The sequence below is a fragment of the Phoxinus phoxinus genome (assembly GCF_949152265.1).
Source record: "Phoxinus phoxinus genome assembly, chromosome: 4".
Lineage (NCBI taxonomy): Eukaryota > Metazoa > Chordata > Actinopteri > Cypriniformes > Leuciscidae > Phoxinus > Phoxinus phoxinus.
Genome location: NC_136879.1, coordinates 7831924 through 7859593, shown reverse-complemented (window position 1 = coordinate 7859593; position 27670 = coordinate 7831924). Strand labels below are relative to the sequence as shown.

The 27670-nt window shown below is 44.0% G+C and overlaps 1 protein-coding gene and 1 long non-coding RNA gene across 6 annotated transcripts; both read right to left on the bottom strand.

The window, feature by feature from the left end:
* Window positions 1-316: 316 nt before the first annotated feature.
* LOC306996498 (uncharacterized protein) lies at window positions 317-23338 on the bottom strand. Of its 4 annotated transcripts, XM_079609033.1 has the most exons (9): window positions 22672-22805; window positions 22470-22575; window positions 22255-22388; window positions 21969-22142; window positions 21663-21870; window positions 20329-20541; window positions 2518-3595; window positions 1775-1841; window positions 317-1627 (listed from the first exon to the last, which is right to left on the bottom strand). In XM_079609033.1, exons 2-6 carry the CDS (start codon window positions 22500-22502, stop codon window positions 20470-20472), a joined length of 621 nt encoding a protein of 206 aa, XP_079465159.1. In that variant the 5' UTR covers window positions 22503-22575; window positions 22672-22805; the 3' UTR covers window positions 317-1627; window positions 1775-1841; window positions 2518-3595; window positions 20329-20469. The 4 variants fall into 4 exon arrangements, with proteins under 4 accessions (XP_079465159.1, XP_079465162.1, XP_079465161.1 ...); XM_079609036.1 differs by lacking the exons at window positions 20329-20541; window positions 21663-21870; window positions 21969-22142; ... (1 more) ...; window positions 22470-22575; window positions 22672-22805 and adding an exon at window positions 3764-4866; XM_079609035.1 differs by lacking the exons at window positions 317-1627; window positions 1775-1841; window positions 2518-3595; ... (1 more) ...; window positions 21663-21870; window positions 21969-22142 and adding an exon at window positions 22988-23338 and having other exon boundaries at window positions 22264-22388; window positions 22672-22873.
* LOC306996799 lies at window positions 5183-7473 on the bottom strand. 2 transcript variants are annotated; one of them, XR_013797185.1, is made up of 3 exons: window positions 6331-7473; window positions 5754-5826; window positions 5183-5473 (listed from the first exon to the last, which is right to left on the bottom strand). It is a non-coding gene; the product is annotated as an uncharacterized lncRNA (long non-coding RNA). The 2 variants fall into 2 exon arrangements; XR_013797184.1 differs by having other exon boundaries at window positions 5754-7473.
* Window positions 23339-27670: the final 4332 nt, after the last annotated feature.

Sequence of the window (27670 nt, the reverse complement as noted above, 5' to 3'; positions counted from 1 at the left end):
CTTGCACCAGCAGAATAAACAGAGCAGTCATTCATTGGCACTTTCTTCATTGAGTAGCAACATTACAAACAATAATCATCTCATTATATTTTAATGTAAAAAAAAAAGAAAAGGTTAATGTAATACATATTTTGTAAAAAAACAACCACAAAAATGTTTTACACACTATTAGCTAACAGGTGCAGGCAGGATGGATACACACACAAACACTAACTAGGACTATTAAATTAAAGAGCTTATTTTGAGCTAAATGGAAATGACGTCAGCACAAATAATACACATTGCATGTCTCTACAAGCTCATCAGGCCTGTTCTCATTGGCTACCTGTCATCATGTGTCGTCTTCACTGTTATCATCATCATCATCTGTATCACCTAGCTGTTTTCAGTTATTAATGTTCATTACAAATGAATAAAAAGGTCAAATCTAGCTGAAAAGAAGGGTACCTTGTTCATGGTCTGAGTCCATGACTCACGTCACCGCGCGCGCCCACTGATCTCCGTGAAAACCCCCTTCAAAGTCATGAAACATATATTATTCTTTTCAGTTTGTCAAGACGATTCGAACGACCTCGGTCCTCGCATAATCCGTTGAGTTTTCGCCGAGTTTTCGTTCAGTTCGCATTCGGGAAACAGTATCGTAGCGTATCATGGCCGCGGCCATGTTTGATTTTGACGCAAAGCACTCTGGGATTTGTCGTCTTAGCTTGTACCGCGCTACTGTTCATATAGGCAGAAAAAAACTTCACTTCCCATAATGCATTGCAACAAAAACAAACATTGCGGCGCCCTGTTCAGTTATTCTAAAGATGAGATGGGTTAGTCTGCCTGCCTGATGAACACAGCGATGTGAACTCTCTGACTGAAGAAGAGCAGACGTTGAAGACATGGGAGCAGTTACTCTAACACTTTAGTTTTGTTATTGTATATAGTTCTCTTTACTTTGTTTTGTATGTTTCTTGTGTATTTATGTTGTCCACTTTTCATAAAATACAGGTGTGTTCGTTTAACTACAAAAAAACTCATTTCATTTACACAGAAGCTCTTATAGTAAGTTTATAAGGTATTTTCTGTTGGTATCTAAACACTTTTTTTCATAAAACACAGTTGGTATCAAGTTTAACTAGCAGCAGCTTTAGCACGGCCCAACTCATTAGAATTTCAATGTCTTTATTTATTTTTTAGATGCAAACAGAAAATACCTGTACCAAAATAAAGCTGGTGGGGGTTTAAGACTTGTACTGTATACTGGTTTGGAAATATATTTAAAAACTGAGAAGAGAAGACCAGAATGATATGTAAAATATAATTTTTTATTTAAAATAAATCAGTCATCCTCCTCCTCTTCATCGTCTGCAAAATACTGGAGAGAAATAAAAATCGAATTAACACCACAATTGCAACTGAGAGTTTGACAGCCTACATTGAATTCCTGCATGTCCACTTCTAACCCCTCCTGATGGGGAAGAGGTCGTGGAGGAGATGGCGGCCGATGGCGGGGCAAATTGGGGCTGTTGGGAGGAGGGGGAGGAGGAGGAGGACGAGGAGGAATATGTCCTCCTCCCATGATCTCCTCCGAGGAGGACGTGTGCTCGCTATCAGTGCGACTGATCATCTCAGTGGTTGCCTTGGGGAAGAAGGAAAAAAACATTGAAAAAATTAATGAAATCTGAATTATTACCACAAGCTTTTAATTTGTTATAAATCAAGTTAATAAAGATCAAGATTTGGCTAAACGACTAAGCATTTTCTATCAATACTTATTTCTACTTACCACATCACTGACTCCCGATGTGACAACACCGCTGTCGCTCACAGTGCTGTCACTGCTCATCTTTACACTGAAACAAAGATAACAAATATATATATATAGGCTATTATTACTATTATTAAACACAAATGCCGCTTTTATTATTTTTATTTGAAAGAAGACTCTTATGATCACCACGCCTGTATTTACTTGATCAGGATGTCCTGTGTTTTTGACCAAATTAATGCAAAATAAAAAAGAACTGTCGTTCACTTATCGTTCTTTTACTGGTCAGCTTAAGAACTGGCTAATTGATAATCAGATATGTGCACTACTGACTGTCTACTGAGAATTGTTGCTTGCTAGCAGATTGTCTTGTGTCAGACTTAGAAATCTCTCATTATGTTTTAGCTTATATGCTGATGTTGCTTGTTACTTATTGTTGTGTGTTGTATCTGTTTTATCACTACTTTTCTATGTTGTTATTACTTGTGGACTGTAAAAAGTCATTTTATGTTTTTTATATTTTGATTTTAGCTTGCCTTTATAATAACTGGCCAGGGACAACAGATGAAAGTTAACCTGTTGAGCTGACTCTGGCTCATTTACAGTTATTTTACTGTTAATTAATGAGCACTGTCCCTGTAAAATAAACAAATAAATGAAAGGAAATGAAAACTGCATTTTCCAACAATATAAATCTTTACTGTCACTTTTTGAATCCATTTAACTTTTTCTTGCTTAGTAATGATAGTGTATAGTGTTACCTGGAACTGCAACCTGTTGACCTTTTGACATCAGTTGTTTTTCTCAGGCTGACCCTTTCACACCTTTCCAGTGAGGAATTTTTGCGTTGATTTGTGTCTTCACAGGCGTTTAGTCGTGTCTTCGCAGGCATTGAGTCGTGTCTTCACAGGCGTTGAGTCGTCTCATCACAGGTGTCAGGGCATCTGAAGTCTCCATGAGAGGCCGGATACAAACTGGAGCTGACGAACGCTATTTTACTCGGGACTAGCGTCCGAGATAACAGCAGAAAAGCAGATGGGAAATAATTAGCATAGCTGCTGTTCATAGTATTAATGGATTCGATCTGATTCAGCAGTAGTATAAAAGGTACTTTATAGAAATGTTACTTTATAGAAAGTACTGTACAGTAAGCATAAATATTTGTACAATATTATAGAGAGTCTTACTATAGAGTCTGTCAGGGTTGTCAGACATCCAGCCATTCCAGCTCCAGGACATAGATGTAGTCAATCATTTCAATGTTCACACTGAGGCTCCTTTTACATGAACTTACCAATGTTATGACACAACTGGGGCTCCATTGACATGAACTACCAATGTCGATAGTCCATACGCAAGCTCCCAGTATTGTGACATAAAACAATATTTCACAAATCAGACGTCCAGCCAGAAGACCTTTGGACCAGGCCTATTCATCCAGCCACTCCAGCTCCAGGCCCTCTCCACGGAAGGACTTCCTCTTCACTCCGTAGTCAAACCGTAGTTCGGCGCCCACACTGATGTCCTGCAGTGCCCTGAAGAGGATGACATCTTTGTCCTCCCCATTCACACGCAACCTGCAGTGGAACGGCTTCAGGTTGGGTGCCTTGGTCGAGTGGTTGATCCTCCTGCCAACAGTGTCAGTAGCAGGGTGGCACTCGCAAGGAAAGCTCTGGGGGTCGAGGCACAGGTCTGTCTGACCAGCTTTAAAGAAAAACAGGTACCCGGCCTCGTCATGCTGGCCCTCCACCATCGCCCTCCCTTCTGCAGCTGAGATGACCCGGCCGTGGTAGTCGCAGACGACGTCGTGCTTTGAGAACGTCCGTGTAGCCACGACTCCTAAAATAAAGAAAACATGACATTTTTGAGTTAATGAATAAACATTACATGTAGACAAACAGTTCAGAATGTAAATGTAGTTCTTGCTGCAGTTCATGGCTGCTAAAATGTACATTTTACATTATTGTTTTTTTCTGCCATTAAAAGACAAATGAAAGGTTTTCTTACCTAAACCTTGTGTAGGAGCCATTTTGAGTTTAGGTAAATCTAAATTGTTGTGCTATTGGAGCACTGGTATAATTACAGATTGCAAAAATCTGTTAATGCACAGGGTGTAATTAGAAATAATAGAAGAGAAGAGTGCGTTTTAACCAGGCTGAGGTTTGATCACACAGGGTTAAATAAAACAATGTTTTTAATAGGCATAGGTCAAACAGAGGACTGCTATGATTGTGGGTCAAAAGAAGATGTTGAACATGTACTACTACACTGTAGGAAATATAGGGAGGAGAGAAGGAGTCTAAATTTAAAAATAAGACAGGCAGGAAGAGAATGGAATATTGAAGGTTTGATAGGAACAATAGGAGATGGGGTTAATGATACTCAGGAAGCAGTGGTACAATATTTTTAAAATATAGGGTTATATAGTAGGATTTTTTTATTTTTTTTTATTTATTTATTTATGATATAGTCACAATATAGCTCATGTTACATACTCCTGTACAGTAGGTGGAGGTATGCACCTTATAGTCATGGTTGCAATCTGCCATTAATCGAAAAGAAGAAGAAGAAGAAGAAGCACTGATAGGCTGCGTTCGAAACCGCATACTCAATGAGTAGGTACTTAATTTCAATAAGTACTTACTTAACGAGCGCTAAAAGAGTAGGTACTTTATAGCCAAATCTCGTTAAGTATGAATGCGAACCGGATATCTGCCATGTTGACGTTATCATGTGACCTACGCCGCGTTATCACAAGTGCAACAACTTAAAAGATTTGAACGACACGTTTAATTCATCTATCTGTAAATATCTTGATATTGATTAAACTTGCTCATTTTATGGTATTTTTAAAGAAACTGCTGCCCATTTATTTTGTGAATACATTTAGGGTTGATTTAAGTTCTTATATTTAACCCTACTTATGTGACCCACCGGTTTAACCTTAACGATATTATTTATTTTTTATAACGAAATCCCCAAATTGTCATCTTTTGAATATGTTGTTCATTTCTATTTCTATCTAATATGTTGTTTAATTTTATTTCCAAACATTTTCATCCACAAGCAAAAGTGGCTTACTGCTGTTTTCCTCTTTTTCTGTCGTTTCATCCCTCAGGCCTATAAATATATAAAAAATGCATTTTTTAAATGTATTATAATTACTTATTTAAGAAAATATATATTAAGATATTCAACCTTTTTCCTGTGTATACAATCTCATATTATGAATGCAAACATTATATATATATATATATATATATATATATATATATATATACACCTCATGACTACATTTTCATTCAAACAATTAATTAAAGCATTAATTAATTAAATAATTATATTTGATTTACTGACAACAATGATAAATATTAATACATGAGTAAATGAATGAATGAAAGTCACCACACAATAAACAAATGCATATACAAGTCAACACATGAAACAAAGCTTTATTCAAACTACAATCATGTATATAGGCTACAGGCGCTGAACCACATCTACTGCCATCTCAACACAGCGGTTCCCATTCTGCGCTTTATTCTGATGAACCAGCCGACCACCAGAGCTGAGCCGTGCCGGAGGTTGTTGCGTGATGTGTTGTGCTTCACGATCTGAGGCAATAAGGGCCGGTGGAGAGATGGAGGGTCTCGTCCATGGCACGATCTTCAGCTCTGTGCTCCTCATCCTCAGTGCTCACACCAGTCTGCTGAGATCCTACAAAAATGCACAAACATAACACAAAAGCAGTCATTTTAACAGCACAATGTCATTTGATTTCAGTACTATTTAGAAGACAAGAACGCTTTTTTTCCACAAATGCTGCCATCATCTTTCCTTGCAGGTCCTGCTCCACCACAACAGCTGAGCAGCAAATGCACAGAAATAGAGTATCAGAAAAGTGCTTTAATAGTTCTGTTTGAAATTACAATAATTAAAATAAACTACAACTTAATATTTAAATAGTTGTTGTTATTAATTTCTGTAGTATACTCACTCAAAGCCTTTGATGCAGCATCAGCTTCATGAGCCTCTCTCCACCGGATAAACACACATCTGTTCTTCTGTCCCTGTAACATCCAGACAAGACTCCCATGACCTCTGTGATTTATGAGCTCAACACTACATTTACATGTTGAGGTTGTTTTAACTTTTTATCCAACATAGATGTTCCTCAATTTATCAACAGTACTAATGGACAAATAAAATAGATAACTTATGTTTAGTTAATTTATAGATTTGTTCTACATAATAGCACACATACCACTCAGATGTATATTTCATGTTGTGCAATACTGCAATACTTATAAAAGATTTTCCTGTCAGATGTAAATAGACGTTTAAAATAAGCGTCTTTAAGATGTTTATGTAAATCCCCTTTAGAGACGTAACTTACGTGTCCTTATACTGGAGCTCCCCTGTCAGCTAGAGCTATACATAATAAAACTTGTTTTTACAGCAAAATCACAACTATACTATACTGTCTAACTCCTTTACACCTTCAACAGTTAAAACGTTTACTCTATAGTAGTTTAACACATGCAATTTTAACACAAGGAACCGTGTTTACTCACATTTGAAACCCCGCGCGTCGCTGATCTCTGTGATGTTTGATAATGACGTATCCTCTCGCATGGCCTCCTGGGATAGAAGAGTATCCATCGGACTGCACTCGAAAATCTGTCTGGAAGCAGTAAGCCATCCGGGAACTCCTCGCCTACTCTTTTATGAATACTGATGTTTCGAACGTACTTCTTCCTTCACGTACTGTTTTCGCCTACTATATAGTAGGAAAGTAGGCATATTCGAACGCACTTAAGTCTGAATCTCGCGATAATTAGTACGTCACCCAGGTAATTCTCGCCTACTCTTTTATGATTCGTACATACTTTTTCGCTCGCCTACTCTTTTCCCCTACTATATAGTAGGGAAGTATGCGGTTTCGAACGCAGCCGTATATTTTGTTAGATTCAGGGTCCTTTATTTTGTAGGGACTTTTTAGTTTGACAGGGGGTGAGAATAATTGAAGATAAAGATGGCCGCCTCTCACCTTTACAAAATAAAGAGAACAAGGATGCTGTTGGAGCGTATTTAAGCATACAGTTCTTTACATCGCTATTGAACACTATTTGGACATTATTTTTGATATTAAGTTGTGCCTTTTTTAACCACTTACCAATCGTTTGTTGGATTACTGGAGTCCATGCTTTGTTTGCTACTACCAACCTACTTACCTGCCTGCTGCCTGCCTCACTCTGCTTACCTGCCCTGTTTACCTATCTGCTGGAATCCCATCTCATCCACCTCAAAAAAGGTACAATTCAAGTTTCTCTGTTTTGGATAGCTTGTCAAAGAAGCTAAGCAATACGTCCCAGCTAAGAGTGGTCCGCCACTACAATAAGTAAAGAACTTTGCAATTGTTTACGCTGCTTCACAATCAAATTGTTTGGAACCTATGGAAGCATTTGTTTGACTGTTATTGAAGCGTAAAAGTTTTTTGATACTTTGGAGTCAACAAAGTTTTGGATCTTTTGAGAACATTACCTTTTTCAAGTTCACTATTGGAGTGCATTATCGTTTGTTACTGGATTTGCTACTGGAGCGGACCATGATTTTTTGTTCATGCACATATAAGCTTAAATGAAGCCAGATGAGAATGAACTGAGTTGAAGATAACTGTGCTGTTTTTTGTTTTTTTTTGCTCTCAAAAAGGCTCAAATATGGCTGACGACAAACTTAAAGAGCTTTGCGCAACGCGCAGAGGAAAACGTACTCGGTTACTAACGTAACCTCGGTTCTCTCTAGGAGAGGGAACGAGTACTGCGTCGAAGAGACGCTTCGGGAAAGATATTCTTTTTCGAGATTGAAGCCAAAAATTAATCCTTAATTTTGTAAATATGTAAAACGTACTCGGTTACTAACGTAACCTCGGTTCTCTCTAGGAGAGGGAACGAGTACTGCGTCGAAAGAACGCTACGGGAAAGTATTTCTTTGTCGAGATTGAAGCCTAAAAATTAATCCTTAATTTTGTAAATATGTAAAACGCTTTTCTGTAGCATACAACCCTAGGCGGAGCAATATCGCTCACCCATTGGCTGCTCCGCCAGAAAAGCACAGCCTATGCGAGGCCAGAGACGCTGACCAATGAGGGTGCTTCGCGCCCTTCTGCGTCATCTCCCGCCGAAACAGGCGTGGCCTAGGCCTATAAATACGAGCATAGCTGTCTAACACACTGATTTTCGTCACGAAAGCGACGCAGCGTGGGCACGCACGGCATGAGACGCAGTACTCGTTCCCTCTCCTAGAGAGAACCGAGGTTACGTTAGTAACCGAGTACGTTCTCTTACGTAGAGTTCTCTCGTACTGCGTCGAAAGAACGCTACGGGAACCCCATGTAACCCGCCGTGCGTGCTCTTGGACCGACACAGACACCTAAGGGCGCGCGCGCCCTGGCATACAAGTGCCTACCCCAAGAAGTATAGGGAGAGCGGCTAAAAATAGCATCATCCCTTTATAGTAGTGCCTCTAAGGGCATAACAACATATATATGAAATATTATATATATATGAGGGGTAATAGCATGCTCATGGGACACATTGTCAGTGAGTGATGCTTAAACATTGAAGTGACCTGGGCCGCAACGCGGGGCAGGAACACTAAACATAGTCTTCTAGACCGAGAGCAGTTTAGCCTGCAACGCAGGAACCTCTAGGTTATAGAACCGTATAAATGTAGACGGGGAGGCCCAGCCTGCCGCCATACAGATATCTTGTAACGAGATTCCGCTATACCAAGCCCACGAAGAGGCCATGCCTCTCGTAGAATGTGCTCTGATGCCCAGGGGGCATTCCAAACCTCTAGATGCGTAGGCTAGCGCAATGGCATCCACTACCCATCGAGATAGACTCTGTTTCGTCGCGGCTCGCCCTTTAGAGCGCCCACTGAACGAAACAAAAGAGCTGCTCCGTCTGTCGAAAAACAGCGGAGCGGGACACATAAGCTCTTAATGCCCTGACCGGGCAAAGGGAGCTATTTCCGTCCTCCGAGGCCGGCAGGGCCGACAGGAAGATGACCTGAGCCCTGAACGGTGTGTTGAGGGACTTAGGTACGTACCCATGCTTCGGTTTCAACACGACTACAGTAGTCGTTTGGCCCGAACTCCATACAAGAAGCTCTAGCTGAGAGCGCTTGCAAATCCCCCACGCGCTTCACTGAAGCGAGAGCCAAAAGAAACACGGTCTTGAAAGACAGGTGTTTCATGTCAACTGAGTGAATAGGCTCGAAAGGGGCCCCTTTCATAGCGTTCAACACTGTAGAAAGGTCCCAAACGGGGACTGAAGGAGGCCTTGGAGGGTTTAACCTCCTGGCTCCTCTAAGGAAACGGACCACCAGGTCGTTTCTGCCCAGTGAATGGCCAAGCGTCGGATTAACGAACGCAGATATGGCAGCCACATAGACTTTGAGCGTGGATGGGGTTCTTCCCTTATCCAATAGCTCTTGGAGGAAGGAGAGAATCTCCGTTTCCCCGCACTGAAGTGGTGACAGACCTTGGTCTGAACACCAACCAGAGAACACCGACCATTTGGAAGCGTAGAGCCGTCTAGTAGACGGAGCCCTAGCCTGTTCGATCGTGTCTAACACTCCCTTTGGGAGGTTAGCGGGTACCCGTTTATGGCCCATACGTGTAGGGACCAGAGCTCCGGGCGAGGATGCAAAATCGAGCCCTTGGCCTGCGAGAGGAGGTCTCTCCTCACTGGAATCGGCCACAGGGCAGTACTTTTCAGTCGCATCAAAACTGGGAACCAGGGTTGATTCGTCCAGTACGGAGCGACTAGTAGCACCGCGCATCCGCTTTCCTCGATACGCTCCAGCACTTGAGGCAGGAGTGAGACAGGAGGAAAAGCATAGAGCGGACGGCGGGGCCAGACACTGGCCAGCGCGTTCGTGCTCTTCGAAAAGAATTCTGGGCAGTGAGCGTTTTCCTGGTTTGCAAACAGGTCTATTTCCGCTCTGCCGAACGTTTTCCACAGCAGACGCACTGTCTGTGTGTGTAGAGACCACTCTCCCGTCGGAACTTTGTTCCGTGAGAGTCTGTCTGGGCCTACATTCAAGTGGCCTGGCACATGCATTGCTCTCAACGAGCGCAGGTTGTGCTGGGCCCATACCAGTATGCGTCCCGCTAACCTGAATAGGTTTCGGGATCTCACGCCACCCTGGCGGTTTATGTAGGCTACTACCGACATGTTGTCCGAACGGACCAGGACGTGGTGCCCTTTTATCCGGGGACAAAAACGCCTCAGCGCAAAGTCCACCGCCATCATTTCCAGGCAGTTTATGTGCGGTAGTTTGGCTCGTTCTGACCACTGGCCAAAGAACGGTCTGCCGTCGAGCAGTGCTCCCCAGCCTGAGGTGGACGCGTCCGTGGACACCACCTTCAGGCTCGAGGGAGTCCCCAGGCTTACACCTGACCGGTACCAGTCTGACGCTCTCCATGGTGTCAGGGCTGAAATGCATTCCTGATTGACCTTGAGGCGATAGCGACCGTGCAACCATGCTCGGCGCGGTACGCGCGCTTTCAACCAGAACTGCAGTGGGCGCATGCGCAGCAGGCCCAGCTGCAGTACCGCTGAGGCTGAGGCCATGAGGCCTAGCATTTTCTGAAATCTCTTGAGCGGCACTAAATGGCCGCTGCGGAAGGATTTCACCATTTGCAGGGTGTCTTGCCTGCGCTGTGATGACAGCTGTGCTGTCATAGACAGCGAGTTCAGATCCAGTCCCAAAAAGGAGATCCTTTGACTGGGAAACAGTGAACTTTTCTCCCAATTGACTCTCAGACCTAAGCACTCGAGGTGATCGAGTATTAGGGTCTTGTGGTGAGCGAGTTCTGAAGGCGATTGAGCCAGAATCAGCCAATCGTCCAAATAGTTCAGAATTCGAATGCCTCGGAGTCTCAGGGGTGCCAGCGCCGCGTCCATGCACACTGTAAATGTACGAGGTGCTAGGAACAGGCCGAATGGCAGGACTGTGTACTGATATGCCCGGCCCTCGAAGGCGAATCTCAAAAATCGCCTGTGACGTGACGCAATTTGTATGTGAAAATACGCGTCTTTCAGATCTATTGCCATAAACCAGTCTCCTCGGCGAATCTGCGCGAGGATTTTCTGGTCGTGAGCATTCTGAACTTTCGCTTTGTTAGCGCTTTGTTCAGATGCCTCAGATCTAAAATGGGTCTGAGACCCCCGTCTTTTTTCGGTACCAGGAAATATCTGCTGTACAGACCCCCTTCGCTCTGAGCTTGAGATAAAGGCTCTATGGCCCCTTTGCTCAATAGCTTCGCTATTTCGGCTCGAAGTAGATGTGCTACTTCTGCTTTTACCGTGGTTTCGACTCTCGCCGTGTAACGGGGAGGGCGTCGATAAAACTGTAGCGAATAGCCTCTTTTTATAGTCTCTAGCACCCATTCTGAGACCCCGGGAAGTCTTTCCCATGCATCTGCACGCGTGACTAGGGGTTGAATGTAATCTGGGCCCTGGTCGCGAAATGGCGGCGACACGAGGGCAACCGTGTGCTGTAACATGGACGCCGTGGCGTCTGAGGCGGGGGGCATGTTTAACACAGTATGCATCCCGCGCGCGCTCTTCTCCCTGAGTTGAGAGAGAGTGCGCGGGACGAGTCCCGTAGGGCTCGTTATATTTGTGAATAAATGTGGGCGCGAGGTGGCGGGCACATTTATAACACCGGGAATACTGTGTATGTGAACTGACTGATCGTTCGTTGGTTTCGTTTTTACAGAAACCGCGGAGCGTGCAGTGTGTAGTGGTTGTGGGCACTGGACAGTGGGCACGCTCACTACATGTAAAGCACAATCGGCATGAGCCGATTTTATGTGTGCAGACCCTGTGTTGTTCAGGGCTGTGCTTGCACGGGTTGAAAAACCGGGCTCTGGTCGCGAAATGGCGGCGACACGAGAGCAGTCGTGTGCTGTAACATGGGCGCCATTGCAGCGTGATGCGGGGGCGCGCTTAATCGAGCGGGCAGCCCGCGCGCGCTCAGCTCTCTCAGCTGAAAGAGAGAGCGCGCGGTGAGAGCCCCGTACGGCTCGGTATGTTTGAGAATAAATGTGGGTGCATGAACGCGGGTACATTTATAGCACGGGGAAGTACTGTCTATTAGAACTGACTGACCGTGCATTGGTTTCGTTTCGTAGAAACCGTGTGACATGTAGCTTGTAGTGATTGTGGGCGCTTGAAAACGGGCACGCTCACTACATATAATGCACAATCGAAATGAGTCGATTTATGTGTGCAAGCCCTGTATTGTGTGGGGCTGTGCTTGTGTGTACAAATGGGCACTGGGTCGTGGGCATACAGTTACACACATTACATCATCGGCCATGGCCGGGACACCGTGTAGCACAGAGAGTACTGTCTATCAGAACCGACTGACCGTGCATTCGTTTCGTTTTTACAGAAACCACGGGACATGCAGTGTGTAGTAATTGTGAGCACTGAAAAGCGGGCACGTTCACTAACTTACATGTGAAGCACAACCGACATGAGTCGATTTTATGTGTGCAAACCCTGTATTGTGTAGGGCTGTGCTTGTGTGTACGAATGGGCACTAGGTCGTGGGCATTACGGATACACACATCACAACATCGGCCGTGGCCGGGACACCAGAAAATACATTTTCAGATTTACCTGGGGCGTCGTGAAAACGGCGTCTGTGTGCAGGCAAACGGGCATTGATGCCGATTTGGTGACTGCAAAATACACTGGCACGGTCGCGTATGTTGGGACTGTGCGAGCGAGACATTTTAGTGAAATCCGGCCGCGGCGGGATTTTAACACTGTAGCTTTCCTCGAAGCAGAAGTGCGCATCCTGGCTGAAAACGGGGCTTTCCGGGACTCCGCGATTTCTTCGTGAATTCAGGAAGAAAAAGGCGCGGGTCGTGAGGACGGTAACGTACGTTCCTCTGCAGAAAAGCAGCCACCCAGCCGGTAAGCGCATCGATGCTGGTCTTTCTCCGTTGACGCTCACGAGCGGCGGGGGAGGGGAGATCCTCGGAGCTCGCCCATCCCTCGCTACCCGAAGCGAGGAGAGAATAGCAGTCGTCCTCCACAGACGCGGCTTCACCCTCGTCCATGACGGACGCGGCGGCACACAGCGGCCCTTGTCCGTCGGTCAGAGAGTCCAGCGAAGCGGGCGGAGAAGCTGGCGGCAGCAGCGGCGAGCAGCACCTCGTGGTGGAGGGAGGTTCCGGGCTCCGCTGAGCACGGCGCTTTTCACGGCGCGGCACTACAGCGGGCGGAAAGATGCAGCTTCAGTAAAGAACGCCAGGCGAGTCCGCAGAGTCACCGTAGGCATCAAATCACAGTGATGGCAGCCGCCATCGACGAGAGCTGAAGCTGCGTGATCATCACCCAGGCAGGAAACACAAGCACGTGGTCCCCGTCGCTGAGCGGGGCTCTACACGAGCCACAGGAGGTGCGAGACATCTTGAAAAAGACGCTCGGCTCTTTTAGTGGTGGAAAAACTGTGTGTCGCTACGGCGAACACACACACAAAACACACACACATAATGTAAAGGATATTCCACGCCGGAGAAGCGCAGCAGGGAACGGCGGCTGAAGGCGGCGAAGACCAGCGGCTTCAGGTAAGGGCTCGTCCTGCTGAGGTGCTTGTATCAGACGGCTGTGGTGGCTCGAATCCGGTCCTACGATGCGTGTAGCTTCGTGAAGAATAGAAAATCAGAGTGGAAGACAGCTATGCTCATATTTATAGGCCTAGACCACGCCCGTTTCGGCGGGAGGTGACGCAGAAGGCGCGGAGCGTCCTCATTGGTTGGCGTCACTGGCCTCGCATAGGCTGTGCTTTTCTGGCTAAGCAGCCAATGGGCGCGTGATTCGCTCCGCCTTAGGTTGTATGCTACAGAAAAGCGTTTTACATATTTACAAAATTAAGGATTAATTTTTGGCTTCAATCTCGAAAAAGAATATCTTTCCCGAAGCGTCTCTTCGACGCAGTAGGAGAGAACTCTACGTAAGAGAACTTGGCGTGTGTACACACAGAATGAATGAATGAATTAAAGGAATTATTAAAAGGTGGAGATATTAAAGCTGTTGACACAGGCATTGAACAGCTCCGTGTGGCATTGGATGAATTTAAAGATGTGCATCAATCTGTGCAAGTGCTGTATGAGGAAGAGGAAAAGAAAAGTGACGATGATGATTGGTACCAACCAAAGATGCAAACCTTTTCCACATTTCTACCTCATTCAAAAATGTTTCAGTGTTCAAAGCTTTGAACCCCAAACTGTGGTGTCTCCTCTGGACAGTATATCCGTTGTGGCAGCAAGTTCTGGTGCCAGTGTTGCCTCAAAATCTTCATCCGTGTCTTCCGCACGTTTAAAAGCTGAAGCTGAAAAGGCAGCTCTATTGCAACGTACCGAAGGACTGAAGAAAAAACACGCCTTGGAAATGGAAAGAATTAAAGTGCAAAATGTAATGGAAAGAGTTGAACAGAGTTGGCTGCAACTAATGCAAAAGTGTGAGTGTTACAGAGCATTGATGCTGAATCTATGAACTCTAAACTCATATCAGCAGAAGTTTCAGAATTTCCAGGAGATGGCATGAATGTGTATCTGGAGAGCAATTATGACAGAACCAATGAACATGTTCATCCAGAGCCCTCACCAGTGGAATATGCCAGAATCTCTACTGTTCCCAAAAGACCGTTGCAAAAGGTTTTTACACAGGATACAAGACTGCGGAGTTCGCAAAGGTCTGTTCAGACCTTACTATTGAATCCGACCAGTCAAGCAGCTGCAGGTACTTCCTTTCCACATGCGCCTTTAAGCTCAGATACCAGCAACCTGGGTGCTGTTGCTGATCTTATTGCACAGCAACAGAAAATGACCTTACTTCCAACTAGGCACCTACCCATGTTTAACGGTGAACCTCTGAACTTCAGACCATTTATGCAGGCATTCGAACACTGTATTGAGAAAAACACCAGCAATAGCCAAGACAGACTGTATTACCTTGAACAATACACCTCTGGCCAGCACAAGGAGCTGGTCAGAAGTTGCCTTCATATGGATGCAGATAGAGGGTATGCAGAGGCAAAACGGCTATTGGAACTTAAATTTGGAGATGAATTTATAATTACTAATGCTTATATGGATAAAGCCTTAAATTGGAATAATATCCCATCAGACAATGGAGAAGCTCTGTACAGTTATGCTCTTTTCCTCCGTGGATGCTGTAATGTAATGCGTACCTTAAGGTACATGGATGAGCTGAACCTTCCATTAAACCTGAGGCTTCTAATCTCCAAGGTGCCTTACAAAGTGAAAGAAAAATGGAGATCACATGCTTTTGGCATGAGGGAACGAACAGGAACAAGAGCCACGTTTGCCGATCTTGTCCTTTTCCTGGAAAGGCAGGCCAGGATTCTACAAGACCCAGTCTTTGGTAACCTCCAAGACGGCTCCTCAAACAGAAGGTCACCAAAAACAGCCGCTAACAGTAGCAAGCCAATGAGTTCCATGCAGAAGAGCAGGGGGAGCAGTTTCGCCACAACAGTAGCAGTTGCGCCAAAGAACAACACAGAGAGCACAATGCAAGTATCCAATGTGCCCAAAAACGGTTCATCAAAACTCTGTCCTACCTGTAATGGTGAGCATGAGCTTGTGTCATGTCAAGAGCTGATGAAGAAGTCTCACAACGCACGAGTTGAGCTGCTAAAGACTAAAGGTGTATGCTTTGGTTTTCTTGCTAAAGGACACATGAGTTTGACTTGCAAAAATAGACAAACCTGTTCAATTTGTTAAAAATTACATCCCACTATCTTGCATATACCTCAAAATGTAACCAAAGAGCAGAGTAATGCAGGTCCTTCAGACAAAAAAGCAGTGAGCAGCGGTTTGGTTTCAATGAAAACAGAGGCACTTGATTGTAGTGATAAACATTGTACACTTGCAATAATACCAGTTCAAGTCAAAATGAGTAATTCAAATCATGTAGTTCAGACATACGCTTTCCTTGACCCAGGGAGTTCTGCAACATTTTGCACAGAACAACTTAGGAGGAACTTGAATGCTAATGGAAAAACATCAACAAATACTTCTGCGCACATATGGGGCAAAAGAAATACGTTAACAGCCTGGTAGTCAAGGGCCTGGAAGTGTGTAGCCTGGAAGGAAAGGAATTCATAAAATTACCTGAAGTTTACACTCAGCAGGAAATTCCAGTCAACAGAGAACATATCCCCAGACAAGAAGATGTTCGAAAATGGCCTTATCTTCAAGATGTTGACATTCCCAACATTAATGCAGGGATTGACCTTCTGATTGGGATTAATGCACCCAAATTGATGGAACCTTGGAGAATTATCAATAGCCAGGGTAATGGACCCTTTGCTGTTAAAACACTACTAGGTTGGGTGGTGAATGGACTTCTCCACGCTGAGGATGCATGTCTCAACAAGCATGGTCAGAAATATGTTCATGCACATCGGATTTTGTTGATAACCTGAGTGAACTTTTGATTCAGCAATACAACCATGATTTCCCAGAAAAGAGTTTTGAGAAAAAGAAACAAATGTCAGTGGAAGACCACAAATTCATGCAGATAATGGACAGCTCTGTTGAAATAGTGGCTGGACATTATCAATTGCCTTTGCCATTCAAGAAGGATAATCCTATGATGCCAAACAACCATCACATGGCAGAGCAACGAGCATTGTCTTTAAAAAGAAAGTTTCAAAGGAATAGTGACTTTCATAATGAGTATAGGGCATTTATGGAAATGGTCCTATCATGCGGATATGCTTAACTTGTACCCCAAGACCAGTTGATGCAGGAAAATGGAAAAGTGTGGTATATTCCACACCATGGTGTGTTTCACCCAAAGAAGGGGAGCTTGCGTGTGGTATTTGACTGCTCTGCAGCTTATCAGGGTGCCTCACTGAACACTGAACTCATGCAAGGTCCCAATCTTACAAACAGCTTAATTGGGGTCTTAGTCAGTTTTCGTCTTGACAACATCGCGATCATGGCTGATATGGAGAAAATGTACTATCAAGTAAAGGTCCCATCTCATCATGTGAACTTCTTGCGCTTCCTTTGATGGCCAAATGGGGACGTTAGTCAGACACTGAAAGAGTACAGGATGATCGTACATCTTTTTGGCGCAACATCATCAGCTAGCTGTGCAAGTTATGCTTTAAATAGGACAGCTGAGGATAACAAAGGGTGCTTCTCAGCTGATGCAACTTGCACAGTCAAGAACAACTTCTACGTGGATGATTTGTTGAAGGCGGTGGACACAGAGGGCCTTAAGGATTTAAGTTGACCAAATGGATTAGTAACAACAGAGCTGTATTAGTCTCCATTCCAGAGCCTGAGAGGGCCAAGGACATAAAGAATCTTGACCTTGACATAGAAGATTTGCCAGTTGAAAGAGCTCTCGGTGTGCAATGGTGTGTTAAGGAAGACACTTTCACATTCCAGGTGACCATAAAGGAGCGTCCATGCACCAGACGTGGGATTCTGTCCCAGTTCTATATATGATCCACTTGGATTCCTTGCACCTCTCACCTTTCCGAAAAACACATCTTGCAAGAGTTATGCAAGCAGAACATTGGATGGGATGAAGAATTGCCAGAGATCCACGCTCAAGCCTGGAAGCAGTGGTGGCAAGATCTTCCAAGAGTGAGGGAGTTCAAAGTCAACCGATGTCTTGTACCAAACAACTTTGGAGATGTCAAAACAGCACAGATGCACCACTTCTGTGATGCGAGTGACCTTGGGTATTGAACAGTTACCTATCTTAGGCTGACTAGCAGCAACAAGGTACACGTCACCTTTATAATGGGAAAGGCCCGAGTTGCTCCCTTAAAACTAATGACCACACCACGAATGGAGCTCACTGCTGCAGTTTTGGGCGTACGAATGGACAAGATGGTGTCTGAGGAGTTGCATATGGAATTGGAAAGATCTCTGTTTTGGACAGATGACAGCATGACTGTTCTAAGGTACATTCGGAATAAAAGCAGAAGATTCCTAACCTTTGTGGCAAACCGTGTTAATGTCATCAGAAGTACGTCAGATGTCTCCCAATGGAAGTATATAGGCACAAAACTCAATCCCGCTGATTACGCCTCCCGGGGACTACATGTCAACACATTCTTGAAAAGAACAACATGGATCAGTGGCCCAGACTTTCAAAAGGAACCATCTCATTGCTGGCCAGAGCTTCCATCTGAATCCATTATCTCTCAAGATGACCCTGAACTAAGAAAAGGAGTTGTCACTGTCAATGTTGCTGTGAAGAAAAACGGTGACGCCACTACGTACCTCATGAATTATTTCTCAACTTGGATGAGGCTCAAGAAAGCTGTGGCATGGTTCCTGAGGTTCAAGTCTGTTCTGTTGAAACTATTTAAGAATGGCGAGGAAGATCTAAACAGACATATCATGACCACAAGAAAAAGAAAACATGAAAAGACAGGTCCATATGTTCTATCAATCAGTGATCTAGAGGATGCTGAGGTCGCAATTTTACAGTTTTGCCAAAGGCAGGGATTCCCACAAGAAATAGCCTGTTTGCAGAAAGGCATGCACAATAGAAACAGCTCCATCTACAGGTTGGATCCTCTTCTGGCTGATGGCATCTTGAGGGTTGGTGGGCGTCTGAGTAAAATGGCAATGCCCACTGAACAGAAACACCCTGCTATTCTGCCTAAGGACCATCACGTTTCCAAGCTCTTACTTCAGCACATCCATCAAGAAGTTGGACACAGTGGAAGAAATTTCATGCTCTCTAAACTCAGACAAAGATATTGGATTCCTTGCGCCAACACTCTGGCCAGAAAGATAGTTTATGAATGCACCAGGTGCAGAAGAATCAAGTTGAGTGCAGGTGAACAGAAAATGGCAGACTTGCCAGTTGACAGGTTGACCCCTGACCTTCCGCCCTTCACGCATGGAGAGGTTGATTAATTTGGGCCATTAGAGGTAAAACGAGGCCGCAGCATTGTAAAACGGTACGGCGTGATTTTCACTTCTTACCAGCCGTGCTATACACTTGGAGGTTGCACATTCACTTGATACTGATTCATGCATTCAGACGTTTCATTGCCAGAAGAGGACCAGTGTCTGAGTTGCGGTCAGATAATGGAACAAACTTTGTTGCAACTGAAAAGGAACTAAAAGAGTCCTTGAAACCTTGGAACATGCAACAAATTGAAAAAAGTCTGTTCCAAAAGGCCATGGTGCCCATTATGGAGGGATATGGGAGAGGTTGATTCACATGATCAAAACGACGTTACGGTCAGTCACCAGCCAGCAGTATCTGGATGATGAAGGCCTTCAGACAGTAATGTGTGAGGTTGAGGCCATTCTCAATAGCCGTCCACTCACGACTTTTTCTGATAACCAAAATGACTTGGAGCCGTTAACGCCTAATCACATACTGCAGCTTAAGGTGCAGCCTGTTCTACCTCCAGGTTTGTTCGTGAAAGAAGATCTTTACACCAGACATCGTTGGAGACAGATCCAGTACATTGCCGACTTATTTTGGAAATGCTGGGTCCGAGAGTACCTCCCTCTTCTGCAAACACGGCAAAAATGGTCTCGTGTCAGACGCAACTTCTGTCCAGGCGACGTCGTGCTAGCAGCTGATAGCACGCCGCCAAGAGGATCATGGATGCTGGCTAGAGTCACTGAAGCCTTCCCTGACTCCAAAGGCTTGGTCCGCAGTGTACGGCTTCAAACCAAAACAAGCCAGCTTGAAAGACCTATCAGTAAGATCTGCTTGCTAGTAGAAGGCCAGCAATCTAAAGCTGAATGAGACCTGAGTGAACTTGCGCACGTGCACACACTGTCATACAGATGCATATACTGAATCTTTGCACACATTTATTCTTGTAAATAATGCATACTGAGTTTAAGGGAATAATGTATGGCTCCTTGGAAAATTACATTTAGTTAGTTATAGCTTGCTTCCTACAATAGCTATAAGGGGCCGGCTATGTAGGAGCCATTTTGAGTTTAGGTTAATCTAAATTGTTGTGCTATTGGAGCACTGGTATATTTTGTTAGATTTAGGGTCCTTTATTTTGTATGGACTTTTAGTTTGACAGGGGGTGAGAATGTTTGAAGATAAAGATGGCCGCCTCTCACCTCTACAAAATAAAGAGAACAAGGAAGCTGTTGGAACGTATTTAAGCATACAGTTCTTTACATCGCTATTGAATCGCTATTTCGACATTATTTTTGATATTAAGTTGTGCCTTTTTTAACCACCATTTTTCAACCACTTACCAATCGTTTGTTGGATTACTGGAGTCCATGCTTTGTTTGCTACTACCAACCTACTTACCTGCCTGCTGCCTGCCTCACTCTGCTTACCTGCCCTGTTTACCTATCTGCTGGAATCCCATCTCATCCACCTCAAAAAAGGTACAATTCAAGTTTCTCTTGTTTGAGATAGCTTGTCAAAGAAGCTAAGCAATATGTCAAAGAAGCTAAGCAATACGTCCCAGCTAAGAGTTGTCCGCCACTACACCTTGCTTGGCACCAAAGTCTTTGATGACCAGGCCGGACCAGGTCTGCTCGGACACACAGCGGAGGATGAACCTGTCCTCTTCAACTGCTGCCTTCGAAGGTGGTGTCCACAGCCGTTCGATGTCCTCCGGCTTAGGACAGTTCACCTTCCAGCCCTCCTGTGTGATAAGTCGAGCCACCTTTGCGGCCGAAGGCCTGCGGACCGTGAAATGTGCTGAAAGACAGAATGGAATAATGTTACTCATGTGAATCACTTGTCACTGTAAATGAATGGCCTAGTTTTTGTGTTGAGTTAATGAGTGTCAATTAGGGGTGTAACGGTACACAAAAATCACGGTTCGGTACGTACCTCGGTTTTAAAGTCACGGTTCGGTTTATTTTCGGTACAGTAAGGGAAAGAAATGCAAACATTAAACTGCAGGTTGTTTATTACTATAAACTTTTTTTTAACAGTTTGTTTACACTTTTTTAAACACTTTTTAATAAAATATAATAACATATATATAAAATAAAAAAGAATAAGAAATAAAATACTGCTGCAAAGTTCTCCACTAAATAAAATACTCTCAGTCTCAAACCAATATCACATAATAAAATATAATGAAAAATATAAATAAATAACTATGATTACAGTGCAGCATTACCAATCCCAGCTTGTAGGCCTGCTCATATTTAAAAATTAAGGCTGGGAATCGATAAAAAAAAAATGAACTAATTAATTGCACAATTTGCTGTTATAAATTGCAATTCCTCAAATATATATAACTATACCAGCTCAGCAAATAGAAGTGTACTACTGAAAAATTTCACCTTATTTGAGCGGACTTTGCTTTTCCAGTGCGTGATCGGTACATGATTGGAGTGTTTGGGCCGTTAACGACAGAGCAGAACGCGCAGCGCAAACACGGACTCGAACATTGAGCAGAGAGCGCAGCGGGCCGACACACACACACACACACACACACACACACACACACGGAACGGAGAGTGCGGCGGCGCACGCAGAGCGGAAAAGCTTTTTTTCGCCCTGCAGTCTATTTCATTGGTTTAGGTTACAGTGACAACGGGTAAAACACTGGTAAAACCATAGGGGTAAAACTTTAGAATCAGCTGCAGGGCGGGATTTGCGCTGAACGCGGAGACTTCCGCCACTTAATATGTTCGTGTGGAAACACGAAAATGTACCTATGTTCCGCACACAAAATATTGCATTCAGTCATTCGGTACACACGTGCACCGAACCGAAAGCCCTGTACCGAAACGGTTCGGTACGAATACACGTACCGTTACACCCCTAGTGTCAATGCTCTATTATTGATGGATTCGGAAACTTACACAGCAGATATTCCTCTCTCTTGGCGTACTGGGTCGTCCGCCACTTGTCATAGAAGACAAACCCTTGTCATCAGGAAACCCTGATTCGACCCGCTGCCTCTTGGATGGCGGCTGACCCTCCGGCGAAACAGGAAATCTCGCCACGAACTCAGCAAAGTCCTTCCGAGCTGCACCGCTTGTGGCCATGGATGTCTCGTCCGCAGAAGTGCTGCATAAGTAAGGAATATAAGGTTTATAATATAAGAAATGATGAATGACACAAATTGTTTGTGATGAGTTATGCCCTGGTTCAATGAAGAGACATACCTGGCCAATGATTCCAGCAGCAGAGCTGCGTCGACGACGTCCTGAGGCCGGACCGCACCAGCGCTGAGGGCCAGGTAACGGTGCAGCGCCCCCTGTTGCTGCGCCGGGACCTTTTCTGCTGCCGCCTCAACAGCCCTCCGCACACACTGGGAAGAGAAAGGAGCCAGCTTGTACCTGCAGAAAGAAAATGAAAAAGGAAAGGTTAATTGTGAGGTGACTGATGAGACAAGATGCAATTAAGTGTATCCATTCACACACATGCACATGGATCTGTGTTGGTACGTACAATTTATGGGGCAGATTCATGTCCCGCGAGACACTGTGAACATCCACGCCGGACGACGAGACAAAGAAACTCTTGCAGAGTTTCTCCGGCTGGATGTTCTCAGGCCTGATGGATGCGAAGTACAGCTCCAAGCACTACGAAAAAAGACCAATGAGTTATTAAATGTAAAACACTGGTGGTAAGCAATCAGCAGTTTGTATCATAGTAAAACTTACAGCTTGCTCCTCTTGGGTCAGGGCGATCTGCATACTAGAAGTTTTCTCCCTCTGTACGCCGATCACAACCCTGTCAGCCAGCGTTCCTGTTCACCCACTCTGCATCCTGGAAAATATTGAAAAGGTGTCATTTACAAATGCATAAGTGTGCCAATATTAAAGCACATCAGAAGTGTAAACTCGTTAAAATAGATGAACTTACCGTCATGGCTTCCACTGCTCTTGGACGCTGCATGTGGACGAACACCAAGAGCGCCTCGCAGTAATACCGGTACAGCGCCTGGTCTGTGTTGGAGAGCTCTCTGCCCACCTGCAGGTCCCTCTGGATCCTCAGCACGTCTGGCTTTGCCACTCTCACAATCTTCTGGCAGTCTTTGATGCCAGGAGCCCTCTGAACAAACCAGCTGTTTGGATTAAACATAACAGACAAGACTATTAAAGTTATTGATAAAAATACTAAGTAAGATAAGTATTTACATTTAAGCATTTCAGCTTAAGCATTTAAGTATTGCCCTTACGTTTGAGGAAGATCAGACGGAGCAGCAGCAGCAGCTTCTTCGTCACTGTCAGACTCCCGGGGCTGGTTCGTGATAAAAAAACCACGCCGAAGAAGCTCCTTGACCATGGTGACCCGAGAGCGTCGGTCAGGCAGGAGCACACAGATCTGCTCGAAGTCCCAGGTCCTGTTGGTGCGGACCCACTCTCTGGCCGAAGCCTTGGCTTTCTGAACTTCAGAGGCTCCTTCCTCAGGCGTGCTTTTCTTCATGCAGACCCGGGCCAGATGAACAGAGAGGCTGTCCTGCGGCATGTGGCACTGCAAGCAGTGCACAACGGTGCGATCAGCAGACCTGCAAGACAAAATTACATGATATAGAATAAATTATTTAAACAATGATCTGAAAGAATGAGATTAAAAAACTATAATAAAAAAATTATAATTAAATTTACATAACTTTAAAAACCCAAGGTTTATTCTTTTGGTAAGACAAAAACCCCAATTCAAATGTAACTGGCCTGTTCTGTGTGACACAGTTTTACTGTATACAAAAATGTACAATAAAGAAAAGAAAAAGCAGTGGCAAATACTCTGTTACATTGATAAAAGTTTTTTTTTCTTTGAAACTCTGTAAAAATCTCAAGCTTTTTATCATGTTTTTTTGTGTTAAAATCAGATTAAAGCTCAGTTTACAAAGATGCTGATGATTCAAAAACGTTTTCACAAACAAAGAGTTTGGCCACCATGCTTGTAATGGTGGCAGTTTTTGAATGAACAATTAGAAGCATGCACAATGACCTCTGACCTCAAATGATTATTCTTGAATAAAATAATTATCGAAATGAAAGAAACATTGTCCTCTGGTTTAAACACTGTTAGATTTGGCTGTATTTGGTCGACCAGTGGTATGGGTGGCTCGCCAATGTATTAGATTTCTCCAATACATAAAATAAGTAAGCTTGACCAGAGTTCTTGTGGGGAGAAGAATTTATTGAAGGTTTGTAGTGTAGCAGTCCTTCAGCAGCGATGTTATCATGTCGCCCTTCAACAATCTTAACCCAAAGTTCTGTTTGTGAGACAGAACTTTATACATGAAGACATAGCCTATGGGCTACAAACAATAGAAACCTGTTAGAACCTCCCACAGGAGATCAATCTAACTTGCTAATCCACTCATTCACACCAATCAGTTTCTGTGGGCCATACATCTGAATGGGCCTTTCATCGACTAAGAGAGTAGTCGTGCAAAGGAATGCGGCTACTCGCCCCAAGACCAAATAATCCCAATCTTATCTGCTTTCGGCCCCCCTCAACCAGCACTGGCCTCGGCCAAGGCCGCTGTTGGAACAACAACTCCCCCGGAAGAGCACTGCAGTGAGCCGCTCTTGCTCCTTCCCCCATTTCTCACAGACACCTGCTGATTGTTGACTCTGTTTGGGACCTAATCAAGGTTGTCTCCATGGCAACTTGCTGTGTTAACGCTATAACATCCTGCGGACAGAGGCACCGAGATTTGGATGCCAGGCGGAGCGAATCTCCAGGCCTACACATACACAAACTCTTACATATATATACAGATATGCAATCACCCCCCACCCCACATCCCTCGCCTTCGCCGCTTTGTACCCCACAGCCTAGCGGGCGGGTCTGTGACCAGCGCTGAAAATGGCTGCAGGACCGGATGGCTGCTTGCCTGTGCTGGGGTGACCTCCATCCCCCACTCCCCTCCCCTGTTGCAAGTCTTGTGGATTCATGTCGTACTGATTATGTGCTAATGTTGCTGAGGTGTTTTTTTTCCTGTTCCCAGACTGTACTCCTCACAGGAGCATAGTCTGGGAGTTGCCTTTTTTTCCCTCACCTATCCTCATGTCATGCTGTATTATTTTCCTCAATCCTCTGTCTTCCTGTCTTGTCTACCCCATTGTCATATTGTATGTATGTTTTGTATGGACAGGTTGATGGCTAATTTCGCTGGTACTTGTGACTAAGTGACAATAAAGGCTACTACTACTACATTATTTTACAGCACGTGTTTTGAAACTATTAGCGTTGAATTTCGCATGACGTCACATGTAATGGGGTGTACAATAGTGAAGATGATGTGAATAATTGCATGACAATTTGTAATATTCTTCTTAATAGTATTATGATTTTGATTATTAATGACGCTTATTGTTATTTAGAAGAAGAATGTCTTTGTTATTATTATTATTTGTATTATTATTATTTAAAAGAAGAATAATGTCATTTTAATTATTTTGTCAGTCTGAATTATGTTTTGGTCATTGAAAGCCTTTCATTACTGAACCCAGTCCGTGCGCACCTGCCGGGCTTGACTCACAAAAATAAACACTGAAGTTTATAATTTCTATGTTGTTGTTTTTTTACAGTGGGTCATAATATATCATATCTTTAGTTTGTCAGTGCATTTTGTGGTGTTAGGAATTGTTTTTCTGCGCATTTCAGCACTAACTCAAAACGTGCGTACATGTACATGGCCGTACGCCAACGTCCATATTGATAAATCGCAAAGTCACCGTGGTTTTGGGTGTACGCTGGAAATTTGGTGTACGCACTTTTCATAAATGAGGGCCATTGTGATTGCCTAAGCTACATTCTAGGGAGTGACAAAATCTTGTGACAAATTTGTATTCTGTTGATCAATTGCAGCAATCAGAGCTAAATTGATGATGTTGTAGCTTAGCAAATTTATAACCTTGCAACTCTCCTTTCAGGAGAGCATTAGTAAAAAAAGTGGTATTGGTTAATCACAAATTAAAGCTTGACTGGTACATTGCATCACTAACACCAAGATTCCGATTCTGTTCATCACTGAAATCAAACAAACCATAGCGTAAACTTAAATCAATTTGAAGTTGCAAATAACTTAGTATATCTCACAGGCCGATGAAGCAGTGTGATGAACAGGTTGTCCTCTTGATCCGTGTATGCGTCAAGGGCATGGAAGTCAGTTTCCTCCCCAGGTGTAATGGCCACCCACTGAGTTGTTGATTGGACACCGTAGGCATGCAGATGCTCAGAGAAACACCACGTTTTGTAGAGTCTTCCGCACAATTTCCACTGACTGTGGTACTTAACAATATGTATAACTTTCAAAAAAACTGGGATTTCCTCAGCATGCACAAGGTCAAGGATCAAGAAGTCTCCAGTGGTGTATTTGACTCTGTCATATAGCACTTGTTTGGTTTTCCAGAGTGTCTCACTCAGTTCAGCAGTGTCCTCTGCAATAATCTCTTTAAGCTGAGAGGGTAGTGCATTCAAAGGTATCTCTATTAAAGAGTATGGGACATCCTCCGAGCCATGGTTTACAGTTGATTGTGTTTCCCAACACTGGCGCATTTGATAGCGCTTTGCCAGAGTCTTTCCAATATTCTGGTAATTGTTTACAATCGATGAAAGCCGTTTAAAGTACAGATGTTTAGCCTCATACCTGAGACACCAATGTGCTCTCAGTGGACCGTGCTGTTTGATTAATCGAGGATAGTGAACCAGAAAGTGAATCTTTGGAGTGAAGTTGTCAGGGAAAAGCTTCTGAAAACTCTTCAGAAATTCTGTGATGAGAGCAGATAATGGACTCAGCCAACTTGTTTTGATCACAGGTGCCAGTACTATGTCACATATAGATCTTAATAGCAAATAGAGAGCCCAGTAAGTATTTTCTTGAGGGATGAAGCTTCCAATCAAAAAAGGTAAGAGTCGGAAAAGGGTCAGTTTTTCAACAGCTTTTCCAGGGATGACACCTTGCAGCAGAGCAGATGGCTTCAGCAAAACAGGCCTGTGAGTGATATCGTTTTGTCCAAAGGGGAACTGTTGTAGCTGTTCATTAAACTGTTGCAGTGTTACCAGCCTTTCACGGGTAAGCTTCAGCATGACTAATTTCAGAACCTGTGGGATGACCCCTTCAAGAATATCATGCATCAAGTCAGGCGGAAAGGATTCAGTAACCTCAAAATGAGGCAGTTTATCAAAAGGGCAGCGTCCAGTAACACCATACAAGGATTTACCATCTGATACTTGTAAATAGGGATGGCCCGATACCGATACCAGTATCGGCCCGATACTGAGCTCATGTACTCGTACTCGTAAAAGCGCCCCGATACCAACAACCGATACCAGGCAGCGTGTGTACAGTGTTTGTGTCCAGACAAAGAAGCACTGACAATAGAAAGTATAATGGGGATAAAAAAGAAGGCTGTCTATGAAGTAAATGTATCATATTAGTGAAATATTAAACAAAATATAATGATAAGAGAAAAACGCGCAGTGGATTGAGCGCGCCGCGGCACCGAAGCGCGAGCTGGTCGAGTGCATCAGACGTCAGTGGAAAGTTTGTAGTTCAGTCGGATGTCAATGGCAAAGAAAGTAAAACGAGGCATGTAGCTTATTATTAACATTAACTGACCAGAGAGAGAGAGAGCGCACTTCTGTTGAATGCTCTGGATTGCTGATCGTTCACTCGGCACGTATATTTGGATTAAAACTAAATCGTATATGTAAGTAAAACATGAACTGTTACCTTATTTATGTTTAACGACATTATTACAGGACATTTGCAGGTCAAGAAGTTACATGAACTTCAAACATCCAAAGCCACTGAGTGGAATTCTTTCACTATTGCGCTTGTACGGATGAATTCACACAAAACTATGTAAAAACGCCCATCTTGGCGAGTATCCTAGTAAAC

Coding starts and splice junctions, on each gene's coding strand:
- LOC306996498 (XM_079609033.1), bottom strand. CDS start 22,502: ATGCAGATCGCCCTGACCCAAGAGGAGCAAGCT. Junction 22,389..22,469: donor TGACCCAAGAGGAGCAAGCT/GTAAGTTTTACT, acceptor CTTTTTTCGTAG/TGCTTGGAGCTGTACTTCGC. Junction 22,143..22,254: donor ATGAATCTGCCCCATAAATT/GTACGTACCAAC, acceptor TTCTTTCTGCAG/GTACAAGCTGGCTCCTTTCT.